A 12,482-nucleotide genomic window follows, 5' to 3' on the forward strand; every position below is an offset into this window, starting at 1 on the left:
CAGAACAGCTGCACTAAAAATAGGCTGAACTAGATGGACATAAGGTCTTCCTTCAGCCTTCAAAACTATGTTACTATGATCGAGAGATCATATGGGGGCAGAATGGATACTCATAAGGGCAGGTTGAGAGAAAATATGGCTGAAGCCAGGAATGAGACACACGGGGGCCAGGATGGGGGATATTATTACCATAGGGGCTAATTAAGGGATATCATTACTGCAGTGATGTATCTTATTCTTTTGAGGATACCATTTTAAATGGGGGGAGGTCCTGTTACTGTGCAGAGCGACTCTATGTCACCTTTATTTCTTCATCTGGGGTAGTGTAGTGTAGAAGCTGGGAAAAATTAAGTAATGTGTTCTGCAAGTGGAGCTCTAGATAACTTATTTCCTGCAGAGACAAGCCCTGGCTGGAAGACGTGACGGCGGTCTGTGCTGGATGAAAGAGGAAAAGCGAAGTTGAAGGACTTCACCTAGAGACGTCACTGGTGAGTCAGTGTGTTACCTGTACACTGACACTATACACTATATACAGAGTTCCTGTGTACAATGTCACCAGTGATCACTGTAGTACTTGTACACTATGCACAGGACCTCTGTATATAGTGCCAGTGCACAGGTACTACTGTGATCACCGGTGAAATTATGCACAGGACCTCTGTATATAGTGCCAGTGTCACTGGTAGTCACTGTTACCTGTACACAGACACTGCATACCAAGTACAGATCTCCTGTGTATAATGGCACTTATGGTGATAGTATTAGGTTTTTTTCTTTATTAATGATCAGTATTGTAGTATTCAGTCACCATGTGGTGGTATTATGTGGTCTGGGCATGGTGCGGTGTATTTGTCCCTTGTATGTGCTATTATTCTGTCAGTGGTGGTAATATGTGGTCTGGTCATGGTGTGGCTGTATTTGTTCCTTGTATGTGGTATTATAGGTCACTATGTGGTGGTTATATGTGGTCTGGACATGGTGCAGTGGTATTTGTCCCTTTGGATGTGATCTTATTGGTCATTTTAAAAATTAATAAGTAAAAAACACCTAAATTGTATTGGATATTTTAACAAGCATTTAATAGGTTAGAGTAGGGCTTGGCCAAAAGAGTCTACCTTTTCGTGGTGGCAGATTTAAAAAAATCTTTTGGCCAAAACAAGAGCTGCTGGTTGTGTGCGTGATCTGGAGATGGGAACTGTTAACGTGTGATTGGTGAGAAGTGGAGTTTTTCCAAGAGAGCAGTGGGACTGTGGACAGTTCGAGGCGTGGAGCCTGGGCGGAGTCTCAAGGGGGCCCCGAAAATTTTGCCAGTATGGGGCCCCGAAATTCCTAGTGGCAGCCCTGTTCAGTCCTTTAGAGAATGAATGCTGCTTTAGGCCGAGCATTTTCATTTGTGCTCTGTCCAGGAAAGGGCTGCCAAGCTTTGTTCTCAGAGTTCTAAAACTCTGGGTCTCAGTGGTAGGAACAATATTGACAAGCAATTTATATTTTTGTATTTTGTAGGGGGGCTAGCTAGCAATCATTATGCAGTATGATGTGGATCTGTTGACCTAGCTGATCGCTGCACATCTCCATCAATGGGGAAGTAGCAGCACATGCACATCCTTTTGAATTCCATTTGTTTGGGAATTTACTTTACAGTTTTATCCCTTACAACAGTGTGGACCACTTTAACATATTATACAACTCATCCAAAACTGCAACTTTGGAATACCTGTCCCCAATGTATAAAGCCATCCAAAAGAATAGCCACACACAAGGAGAACTTGTTCAATTCAAAATTCCCTAGAAACTTAAAATCTTTCACAAAATCACTATATTACATGCAGATTTGCCACAAATGTCACTATTACAACAACGATCCTCAGAAAGACTTGCCATGCTTAGCATTTCAAAATCCACACCAGTTAAATTTGCAGCGTTAACCTCATTCACATGGTTGGTATCGTATTAGACTTTCGGCAAGTAAGTCCACTACAAGAAAAAAAAAAAAAAAAAAAGCGCAAGTGAATCAAAAACTAAGTCAGCAAATGCTGTTGCTGCCTGCAATCTCAGCCAGGACAGACTCAGGCTTGCTTCAAACAACTTGGATCTTTACAGCAGGCATGGACCTTTATTGTAGTGGTTTATTTGCATTTGATTTCATTATTCATTAGAACATGACCAACCTACTAATGTCACCAGGTCAGGCCTCCTGGTGAGTTGCGATAGGATGTAAATAGACAGGGCACCTCACCTGCTTCTTGGCATCAGTCACAAAAGCCTTGCCCAAGCATCTTGGCTGTTTTCAAGCCTTGATAATGCTCCAATAAGGTTTTGTTATCTTCCATCTTAAAAACCTCAAAAAGCAAAAGACAATCCCAAGACCAGATGCCAACAGCCCAGAAGCAACGAATAGTAGCTCTTGTAAAGTTGGCATTCTTGGCTGACACTCCTTGCATGATCAAAGCCAATTGTATCATGCTTATGTTATTAAATTAAACATTGTCACCCAAATTAATATAATGCAAGAAATTGGCCATTTTCTCTTAGTGCTGCTCTCCATACAACCTAACTCTTCTGTTCATGTTAGGCCACATTTACAGTTTAGTATTTTACATCATCATTTGTAAGCCAACATCAGGAGTGTAACAACTAGAGAAAAAGAACAAATTGAAACATTTGCACAACTTGTGCATTTTTGACCCATTCCTGACTTGGGCTTTCAAATACTGACCAAATATTGCCATGTAAATATAGCCAAATTGCTACTAATGAACAAGTAACAGACCACTAGCCTATTCCAAAAGAACAACATCTTTCCTATGTGAGGATTTTTTTTTTCTTCAATTGAAGGAGTGTGATGGACTGGTTAAGTCACTTGCTTCTCTATCAACAGCCATTTTATGGACAGAAATTCTTAGAGCTTTGTATGCAAATTGCCTCTTCAGAAAGAAAGAGGACTTTTACTCTACAGCGCCACCTATTGGTAGTAGCAATCCTACAAGTCACAATCAACCCTTTAACGAGTCTTGTAGTATGACTTAGGATACAAGCCAAATCAGAATCTCAATTTGCAGACACGGTGTTTCGAGCTGTTGGCTCTCGTCAGTGCAAAGTATGAGATCTGATTTGGCAAGGTGAGAGGCTCTGGACTAGGGTCTAAGAAGTAAGGTTTCTCCTTGCGGAGAGTGACATGCCAGCTGTGGCTTGTCAAGGTAAGGAGACTTATTCGCCGTGCAATGCTCCTCTGGGAAAATAATATGCAAATTGCCTCTTCAGAAAGAAGCTTTGTAAGCAGAGTTGCACTAAAAGGAAAAAAGTGGCCAACCACTTTAAAAACGGACAGGTACACAGGCAAAAGACACATACGCCGGAACTGTAGAAAGCGGACACCGTTATATCATTGCAGTATAGGAGTCATCAAAATATACTGCACAAGGGAGGAAGTTTGACCTCCCCTAATTCGCCAATGATTTTTCTTTCATATTTCAACCTCTTTTGCCAAACAGTATGGATCATGCGATAGCACACCCGTGGGTCCTCTGCAGGCTTGTTTAGGTTTGGGGAAATGCTGGAGCTTCTCACTTTCAATGTTGTCAAGTCCAGGTATCCCATTACTAATAAAGAGTTCTACCAATATATGCAGATATAAAACATTTTGCTTCCTCACTATGGCTCTGCTAGGGTCTCTCTCCCATTGTTATTTATGTCATTGAATGTCCCTGTGGTAAGCAATATGTGGGGAGGACCACGCAACCCCTACATCTCAGACTGAACTCCCATCGGCATAATATTAAAAAAGGCCTTCTTACTCATGGGCTGTCCAGACATTACGCCTAGGTACATAATAAGAATTCGAAATTATTAAAAATTAGCCCTATCGATCATATACCTAAATGTGCACCGAACAGATCTACGAAATTAAATAGAAAGGAAGCCTATTGGATCTACAAATTAGGGAGTCTGAAACCACAGGGTCTAAATGAAATAACTGAGGTTTTTACCTAGACAGTGGAATATTTGTTTATATCTATATCCACATGCTCTGCAACCTATGAAAAAAATTGACCATGTGTATAGATGGTTTCTGAGATCTTTGCGATAATTTCTCTTTAAAATTTTATATGTATTATTTGTGACAGTTGCCCTTTTTTGATAATTTTCACCTAATTATGCAGACCCCGCCTTGTGGTCTTTATATTTTTATACTAATGCAGTTTTATATATTTATAATTTCACAATACTGTGCTTCCTTGGTTTAATGCATATTCATCTATTTCTATTATATTTATATTTTTTAACTATTTTTAAATTTATGTTTTTGCGTTAACTCCAAAAAATAGTTATATATATGAAAATCCTGCATAGCCTCCTTTGGAATGAAACTCCTTTTGTATCGGTTTAGTTCCCCTTTTTTCTTTTGCTCTTGGGAATAATCACTTTCACACCCCTGTCTTAAACATTATCTCTGTTATTTGCATATTCTGAAGAGTTCCTTTCTTCTTTAACCCCTTCACTACCAAGGGTGGTTTGCACGTTAACTCCCGGGCCAATTTTTACAATTCTGACCACTGTACCTTTATGAGGTCATAACTCTGGAACGCTTCCATGGATCCCGGTGATTCTGACATTGTTTTCTCGTGACATATTGTACTTCATGTTAGTGGTAAAATTGCATTCAAATAACTTGCGTTTATTTGTGAAAAAACGGAAATTTGGCGAAAATTGAAAATTTCGCAATTTTCCAACTTTGAATTTTTATGCCCTTAAATCACAGCGATACGGCACACAAAAAACTTAATACATAACATTTCCCACATGTTTACTTTACATCAGCACAATTTTGGAACCAAAATTTTTTTTTGTTAGGAAGTTATAAGGGTTAAAAATTGACCAGCGATTTCTCATTTTTGCAACACCATTTTATTTTTAGGGACCACTTCACATTTGAAGCCACTTTGAGGGGTCTATATGATAGAAAATACCCAAAAGTGACACCATTCTAAAAAACTGCACCCCTTAAGATGCTTAAAACCACATTCAAGAAGTTTATTAACCCTTTAGGTGCGTCACAGGAATTTTTTGAATATAAAAAAAAAAATGAACATTTAACTTTTTTTCACAAAAAAAAATACTTCAGGTTCAATTTTCTTTATTTTACCAAGGGTAACAGGAGAAATTGAACTGCAAAAGTTATTGTGCAATTTGTCCTGAGTACGCTGATACCTGATATGTGGGGGTAACCACTGTTTCGGCGCATGGCAGACCTCAGTAGGGAAGGAGCGCCGTTTGACTTTTTCAATGCAAAATTGGCTGGAATTCAGATCGGACGCCATGTCGCGTTTGGAGAGCCCCTGATGTACCTAGACAGTGGAAACCCCCCAAGTGACTCCATTTTGGAAACTAGACCCCCCAAGGAACTTATCTAGATATGTGGTGAGAACTTTGAACCCACAAGGGCTTCACAGAAGTTTATAACGTACAGCAGTACAATTAAAAAATCATATTTTTTCCACAAAAATGATCTTTTCACCCTCAATTCTTATTTTTCCAAAAGTAACAGGACCCTAAAAGATATTGTGCAGTTTATCCTGAGTACGCTGATACCCCACATGTGGAGGTAAACCACTATTTGGGCGCATGGCAGAGCTCGGAAGGGAAGCAGCGCCATTTGACGTTTTTGGCTGGAATTGAGATCGGACACCATGTCGCGTTAGGAAAGCCCCTGATGTACCAAAACAGTAGAAACCCCCCACAAATGACACCATTTTGGAAACTAGACCCCCCAAGGAACTTATCTAGATGTGTGGTGAGCACTTTGAACCCCCCAGTGCTTCACTGAAGTTTATAACGTCCGGGCGTGAAAATAAAAAAATCGTATTTTTCCCACAAACATCATCTTTTTGTCCCCATTTTTTTATTTTCCCAAGGGTAACAGGAGAAATTGGACCCCAAAAGTTGTTTTCCAATTTGTCCTGAGTACGCTGACACCCCATATGTGGGAGAAAACTACTGTATGGACACACGTCAGGGCTCGGAAGGGAAGTAGTGACGTTTTGGAATGCAGACATTGATGGAATGGTCTGCGGGTGTCATGTTGCCTTTGGAGAGCCCCTAATGTACCTAAACAGTGGAAACCCCCCACAAATGACCCCATTTTGAAAACTAGAGCCCCTAAGGAACTTATCTAGATGTGAGGTGAGCACTTTGAACCCCCAAGTGCTTCACAGAAGTTTATAACGCCTGGGCGTGAAAATAAAAAAAACATTTTTTTTCCGCAAAATTATATTTTTGCCCCCAATTTTTTATTTTCCTAAGGGTAACAGGAGAAATTGGACCCCAAAAGTTGTTTTGTAATTTGTCCTGAGTAGGCTGATACCCTATATGTGGGGGTAAAACACTGTTTGGGCGCATGGCAGAGCTTGGAAGGGAAAAAGCACCATTTGACTTTTTCAAAGCAGAATTGGCTGGAATTGAGATCAGACGCCATGTTGCCTTTGGAGAGCACCTGATGTGCCCAAACAGTGGAAACCCCCCCCAATTATAACTCCAACCCTAACCTCAACACACCCCTAACCCTAATCTGAGCCCTAACCCTAGCCCTAACCCTAACGGGAAAATGGAAATAAATACATTTTCTTTTAGTTTTATTATTTTTCCCTAACTAAGGGGGTGATAACGGGGGGTTTGATTTACGATTTATGGCGGTTTTTATGTTTGGCGGCTGTCGCACGCTAAAAGACGCTTTTTATTGTAAAAATAGTTTTTGCATCACCACATATTGTGAGCTATCATTTTTCCGTATTTTGACCCACCAAGTCATGTGAGGTCTTATTTTTTGCGGGACGAGTTGACGTTTTTATTGGTACCATTTTCGGGCACGTGACATTTTTTGATCGCTTTTTATTTCGATTTTTGGGACGCAGAATGAACAAAAACCAGCGTTTGATGAATTTCTTTTGGGGGGTGCGTTTACACCGTTCCGCGTGCGGTAAAATTGATAAAGCGTTTTTATTCTTCGGGTCGGTACGGTTACAGCGATACCTCATTTAGGTCGTTTTTTTATGTTTTGTCGGTTTTTTGCAATGAAAACAATTTTATATAAAAAAATAATTATTTTTGTATCGCTTTATTCTGCGAGCTATAACTTTTTTATTTTTTTGCGGATGATGCCGTATGGTGGCTCGTTTTTTGCGGGACAAGATGACGTTTTCAGCGGTACCATGGATATTTATATGCGTCTTTTTGATCGCGTGTTATTGCACTTTTTGTTCGGTGGTATGATAATAAATCATTTTTTGCTTCGTTTTTTATTTTTATTTTTTAAGGGGTTCGCTAAAGGGGTTAACTAATGGGACAGTTTTATAGGGCAGGTCATTACGGACGCGGCGATACCAAATATGTGTACTTTTATTTTATTGTTTTTGTTTTATTTATTTTGAAAAAATGGATTTATTGGGGAATATTTTTTTTTTTTTTTTTTACTAATCTATTTAGAGATTTTTTTTTAATTATTTTTAACACTTTTTTTTTTTTTTTTTTTTTTTTTTTTTTAATATACTTTATTACCTTGTCCCAGGTGGGACATCACTGTCCTGTGACAGATCGCTGATCTGTCACATCACAGATCACTGTGACAGATCAGCGATCTGTCACAGGCACTGCTGCAGACTTCATGCCTGAGCTTTGCAGGCAGTGAGGAAGTCAGCTCCCTGCAGGCCCCCGTCGCCATCTTGGATCCGGGGGCCTGTAGGGAAAGAGCCCCCCGCAGCAGCGCTGCACATTGCGCTGCCGTGGGGGGCTCAGGGAAGCACGGAGGGAGCCCCCTCCCTGCCGATGCTTCCCTTTAACCCCCGGCACACCGCGATCGCGTTTGATCGCGGTTAACGTGTCGGGGGCGGTCCGTGACCGCCCCTGACACATTGTGCCGGGTGTCAGCTATGATAATTAGCTGACACCCGGCCGCGATGAGCGGCGCTCACCACGTGGGCGCCGCTGATCGCTGGGACATAATATTCCGTCCATGGTAGTTAGGTCCAGGGTCACATGGACGGAATATTACGTCCTTTGTAGGTAAGGGGTTAATTAAGCCCGGGTAAGCACTACTAATTCTACTAGTTAGACATGAAAGAATGACCCCAGCTGATAATACTTCGTTCTTCCTTCACTCAGCTTTTATCTACATACTGCTGAGCCATAGCGATTAGTGAGCAGTACAGGAATGTTACTGCCTCTCCTGTGCAGTGGAAAGACTTATGTGTCATGCGTTGAACACAAAAGCTGCCTGTGATCTTATCTATAATGAAGCCACTCGTTCACTTTGCCGGTTTGTCCTGCGTTTTTTTACTTTGAGCAGTAGTTGGCTCCTGTACAGCTTCCTGTGTGTTGCTGTTACTGATATATTAACCCTTTTTTATGTGCCTCATGCTAAATATAAAATTTGCCCACGATCCTTGTACCAATGAAGCAATGAATTTATTTTGTCGGCTTGTCCTGCGTTCTCATTCTGAGCTGCTGCTGCACAGTTTCTGGTGTGTTGCTGCATCTAGCATCTTTTAAACCCATTTTCCCTTTTTTTACTTAAAAATAACTTCATATTTATTTTTTCAGCGTTCAACTAAAATTATATTATATTTTTTATTGGTAAAGAATTAAAATTATGCTTTTATTTTCTCCCCCCCCTTTTTTTTTTTTTTTTTTTTGGAAAAATTGCAATGCTTTCCTTGAGAAAAAGTAGCTTGCTGCTTCCATACGGTAGTCCTCTTGTAAGGCATCCACCTCTGAACAGGAATAACCCCTTTTTTGCAGGTTCATGTCCACCTGAGCAGATGTTCGGATCTTTCTTTTTTCTTTCAGTTTTTTTTCCATGTTAAAATCATAAATTTGACTTTATTATCTCTTTTGGGAAATGTAAATTTAATCAAAAAATCTTCTAAAATACGCATACTTTTGTAATATATCCTAGGTGAACTGTTAACCATGTGGTGTCATTGAACTTTGACACTGCATCATCTGACTTGTTGGCGCTCATTTTTTTGAAATCCAGCGTCCTTCCAAACCTATTTATGTCTGTGATACCTGTATGTATTTTGTGGTATTTCCTGATGAAGGGGGCATGAGACCCCTGAAACGCGTAGAATAAAACCACTGCAATCATACAGCATTCTCCTGGAATTTGTCTAAAGCGGCAGCGCGGAATATAGCTACGAACTCCCTTTGGATTTATCAGGGTCTCTCTCCCGACAGACTTTGAGAGCATTTGCAGGAGAGGGCTGTCGACTAAGGCCTAATATATGAAATACAGTTAATTCTGGGTTCTCCCTTGGGGGGGGGGGGGGGAGCCCCAACAGGTCAAACATCCCTATATGTACAAATGTAAGTCTATCTTGGGAAAGGGACTGTCACCCCAGAGTTAGAGCATTATTTCGGAAAAAGCGGCCAAGTCCTCCATTTGCACTCTACAAGGAGAACCAGTATAAAATACTAGTGTTTTGGTATCACACACCAGATCTCCTTCATAGATTGAATCCTTCAATTTCAGATAGGTGTTGTCGCTGTGGCTCTGAGGTGGGAAGACTATCATTTTCTGGTCTTGCACTGGGATTATAGACTTTTGGGAGGAGGTGAAACAGTTGTTCTCCAGGGTCCTTTATGTAGAAGTGGGGCTAGACCCACTTACATATCTCAAATATTACACCTAAGGGGAAAAGCTCAGCAAAGATGTTATTGCATATCCTTACTGCGGCTAGGTGTCAGATTGCCCTTAACTGGAAGCAGACCTCTCCTCCCTCCCATCAGCATTTATTACATAGAATCTATGATATTCTAAGGATAGAATATATGACGGCTCTTCTGAATTCTAGAGTGGATAGTTTTGGTTGTGTATGGACCCCATGGGATTACCATTGGGCCCAGGGAAATGTCAGAGTTAGCTTTGAGTATTGGGTCTTACATGGAAAAGTCGCAATGACAGGTCCAATTCAGTTTTCATATGCCTTGGATTGTTAGTGTGTCTGGACTTTTGTCCATTTGTTAAAAACTTCTGAAATTCTATTAAAAATTTTTTTTTAAATATATATATATATATATCTATCTATCTCTCTATCTCACAATACTGTATCTGCAACCAGTACTGGTTCATACCTTGATGAAATTCTCCATAAGATAGTTGGCTGTTACCCAACCGAACACCCCCTCATCCTGACCCGACAGAATCTTTGCCCCTCGGAATTCAAAGGGATAGGTCTTCATTGTGTTGCTCACAGCTTCTAGTACATTGTCAGAGGCGCTCTGATTGGTCCAGCTGTGAATAAAAAGGAACAAGCTCAGAAGTGCAAGTCACAGCTTCACTTTACATGATGGCCATAAGTGCATGTTGTTACGCCTTGTGGCACCAACTTTAGCAAATTACTCTGTGTGGCCTTTGCAGAGGGTAGCACTATAGCAGTTGTATTCTTGTACATAGGAGGCAGCATTATAGTAGTTATATTCTTGTACATTAAACTAAACCTAGTTAGCGAGGCATCCTTCATAAAAAAAAAAAAAACCACACACACCACAACATTAAGGCTGTGTTCAAACGTAGCTTTATTTTGCGTTTGAGGCGTTTTCAAACGCACGATTTTGCCACGAAAACGAGAAAAGCATCCCATGTAATCCTATGGGATTCCGCAATGCTGTGCGAATGCTGCGGATTTTTCCGTGGCAGAATCGCATGGCGGAAAAATACGCAGCATGCTCATTAATTTTGCAGAATCGCGGAATGTGGCTGTGCCCACCATGCGAAAAGTAAGCAGAACATTTGCGGATGGTACCCAGGGGGTGGAGGAGAGGAGACTCTCCTCCAGACCCTGGGTACCATATTCCTGTAAAAAATAGAATTAAAGAAAAAAAACCAAAAAACACAACATTCTCACCTTCCGATGTCCTGCGCAGCGTCCCCAGGCCTCACCGATGCTCCTGGCAAGTCCCGTTCCCAGTGAAGCATTGCGGCAATGACCTTTGAAGACGTCGCAGTCTCACGAGACGGCGACGTCAAAGGTCATTGCCACAATGCATCACTGGGAACGGGACCTACCAGGAGCATCGCGATGATCGTGAAGGCTGCGCGGGACGTCGGAAGGTGAGAAAAGACACAATTTTTTTTTTTCCTTCTTATTTTTAACATTCGATCTTTTTACTACTGATGCTGCATAGGCGGCCTCAATAGTAAAAAGTTGATCACACTAGTCAAACACTATGTTTGACGAGTGTGACCAACCTGTCAATCAGTTCTCCAAGCGATGCTACAGATCACTTAGAAAACGCTAGCATTCTGCAAGCTAATTATGGTTGCAAATCGCTAGTTTTTCCCGCGGGAACTAGGCGGAAATTAAAATGCGATTTGCTCGCATATTTCCCGTGGAATGGAATTCAGGAATTCTCACGGAAATTCTGCAACGTGTGCACATAGCATAAAAGAAGCTTCAGTCATCTTTGCTGGAACAGGAAGTGCTGAAATCATATAGGTAATCACAGGTCATCACTTCCTCTCCAGGTGAAAACTACTATTGTGGCCTGCGCCTGCTGGTGAATATAGCTTTTTGTTATGATAGTGTAGCAATTCACTTGGGAAAATTGACAGACTAAAAACTGCAACTAACCTTGCCGGGTCCTGAACAGACTAGAAATCCTGACCTTGCAGTCTCTAGTGGTTCCTGCGTGAGTTGAGATGGCCCTAAACACAGACTTGACGATGGCAAATCAAACCTATGCTGCCTTAAAGGGAACCCGTCACTGGAAATAACACCATTAACCTGAAGATATAGGGTTAATCTGTCTTTTAACAGCACTATTATGTTGCCCGGAACCTGCACAAAGCAGAGAGAAAATTAACTTTATTCTCCCCATCGGCATTAGATTTCAGTCATGAGGTGGCACTAGTTCAGTCTCCGCTCTCAGTTTACAGAGCGACAGCTGTAACCACGCCCCTGGCACTGACTTTCACTGGCTCTGCATTGTGACGGCTGTCAGTCGGGGCCACTCTTTATACTCAGAGCGGTGACTGAACCAGCACTGCCCCTGCCCATGACTGAAACAGAATGCTGGCAGGGAGAATAAAGATAATTTCCTCCCCACTGCATTCGGGTACGTGCAGGCGCTGGGCAGCATAACAATGCCGTTACTCTGCAGATTAAGTGCAAATCTGCAGGTTAGGCCGGTTTCACATTAGCGCATTTTCAGCGCGCGCACGGCCGGGGGTAGCTCCGCCCCCGATCCGGCTCTCTGCCCGGCGTGCCCGCCCCTTGCTTGTAGCGCCGCCTACTAGCGGACAGCGGCGCCTGCGATCGGCGCACCCTATCTTTAGCATAGGGTGCGCCGATCGTGAGCAGGCCGTGCGCTAGTTGCGCTTTGACCTGCGCTGCGCACTTTTGACGGTGCGCCGTGCGCGCCAAAATCCGAAAAGTTTGATTTTGGCGCGCACGGCGCACCGTCAAAAGTGCGCAGCGCAGGTCAAAGCG

The 12,482-nt window shown here is 41.9% G+C and overlaps 1 protein-coding gene across 2 annotated transcripts in view; it reads right to left on the minus strand.

Moving 5' to 3' along the window:
* The window catches only part of ENTPD2 (ectonucleoside triphosphate diphosphohydrolase 2), a 98,643-nt gene that overhangs the window by 35,992 nt on the left and 50,169 nt on the right, over window positions 1–12,482 (minus strand). For both annotated transcript variants that reach the window (XM_073556036.1, XM_073556037.1), the window contains exon 4: window positions 10,126–10,285. In XM_073556036.1, the coding sequence (XP_073412137.1) occupies window positions 10,126–10,285 (160 nt within the window). The remainder of the gene's footprint in view (window positions 1–10,125; window positions 10,286–12,482) is intronic.

This window comes from Dendrobates tinctorius, unplaced genomic scaffold (genome assembly GCF_039654945.1).
Source record: "Dendrobates tinctorius isolate UK_male_01 unplaced genomic scaffold, ASM3965494v1 ptg000231l, whole genome shotgun sequence".
NCBI classification, from domain to species: Eukaryota; Metazoa; Chordata; class Amphibia; order Anura; family Dendrobatidae; genus Dendrobates; species Dendrobates tinctorius.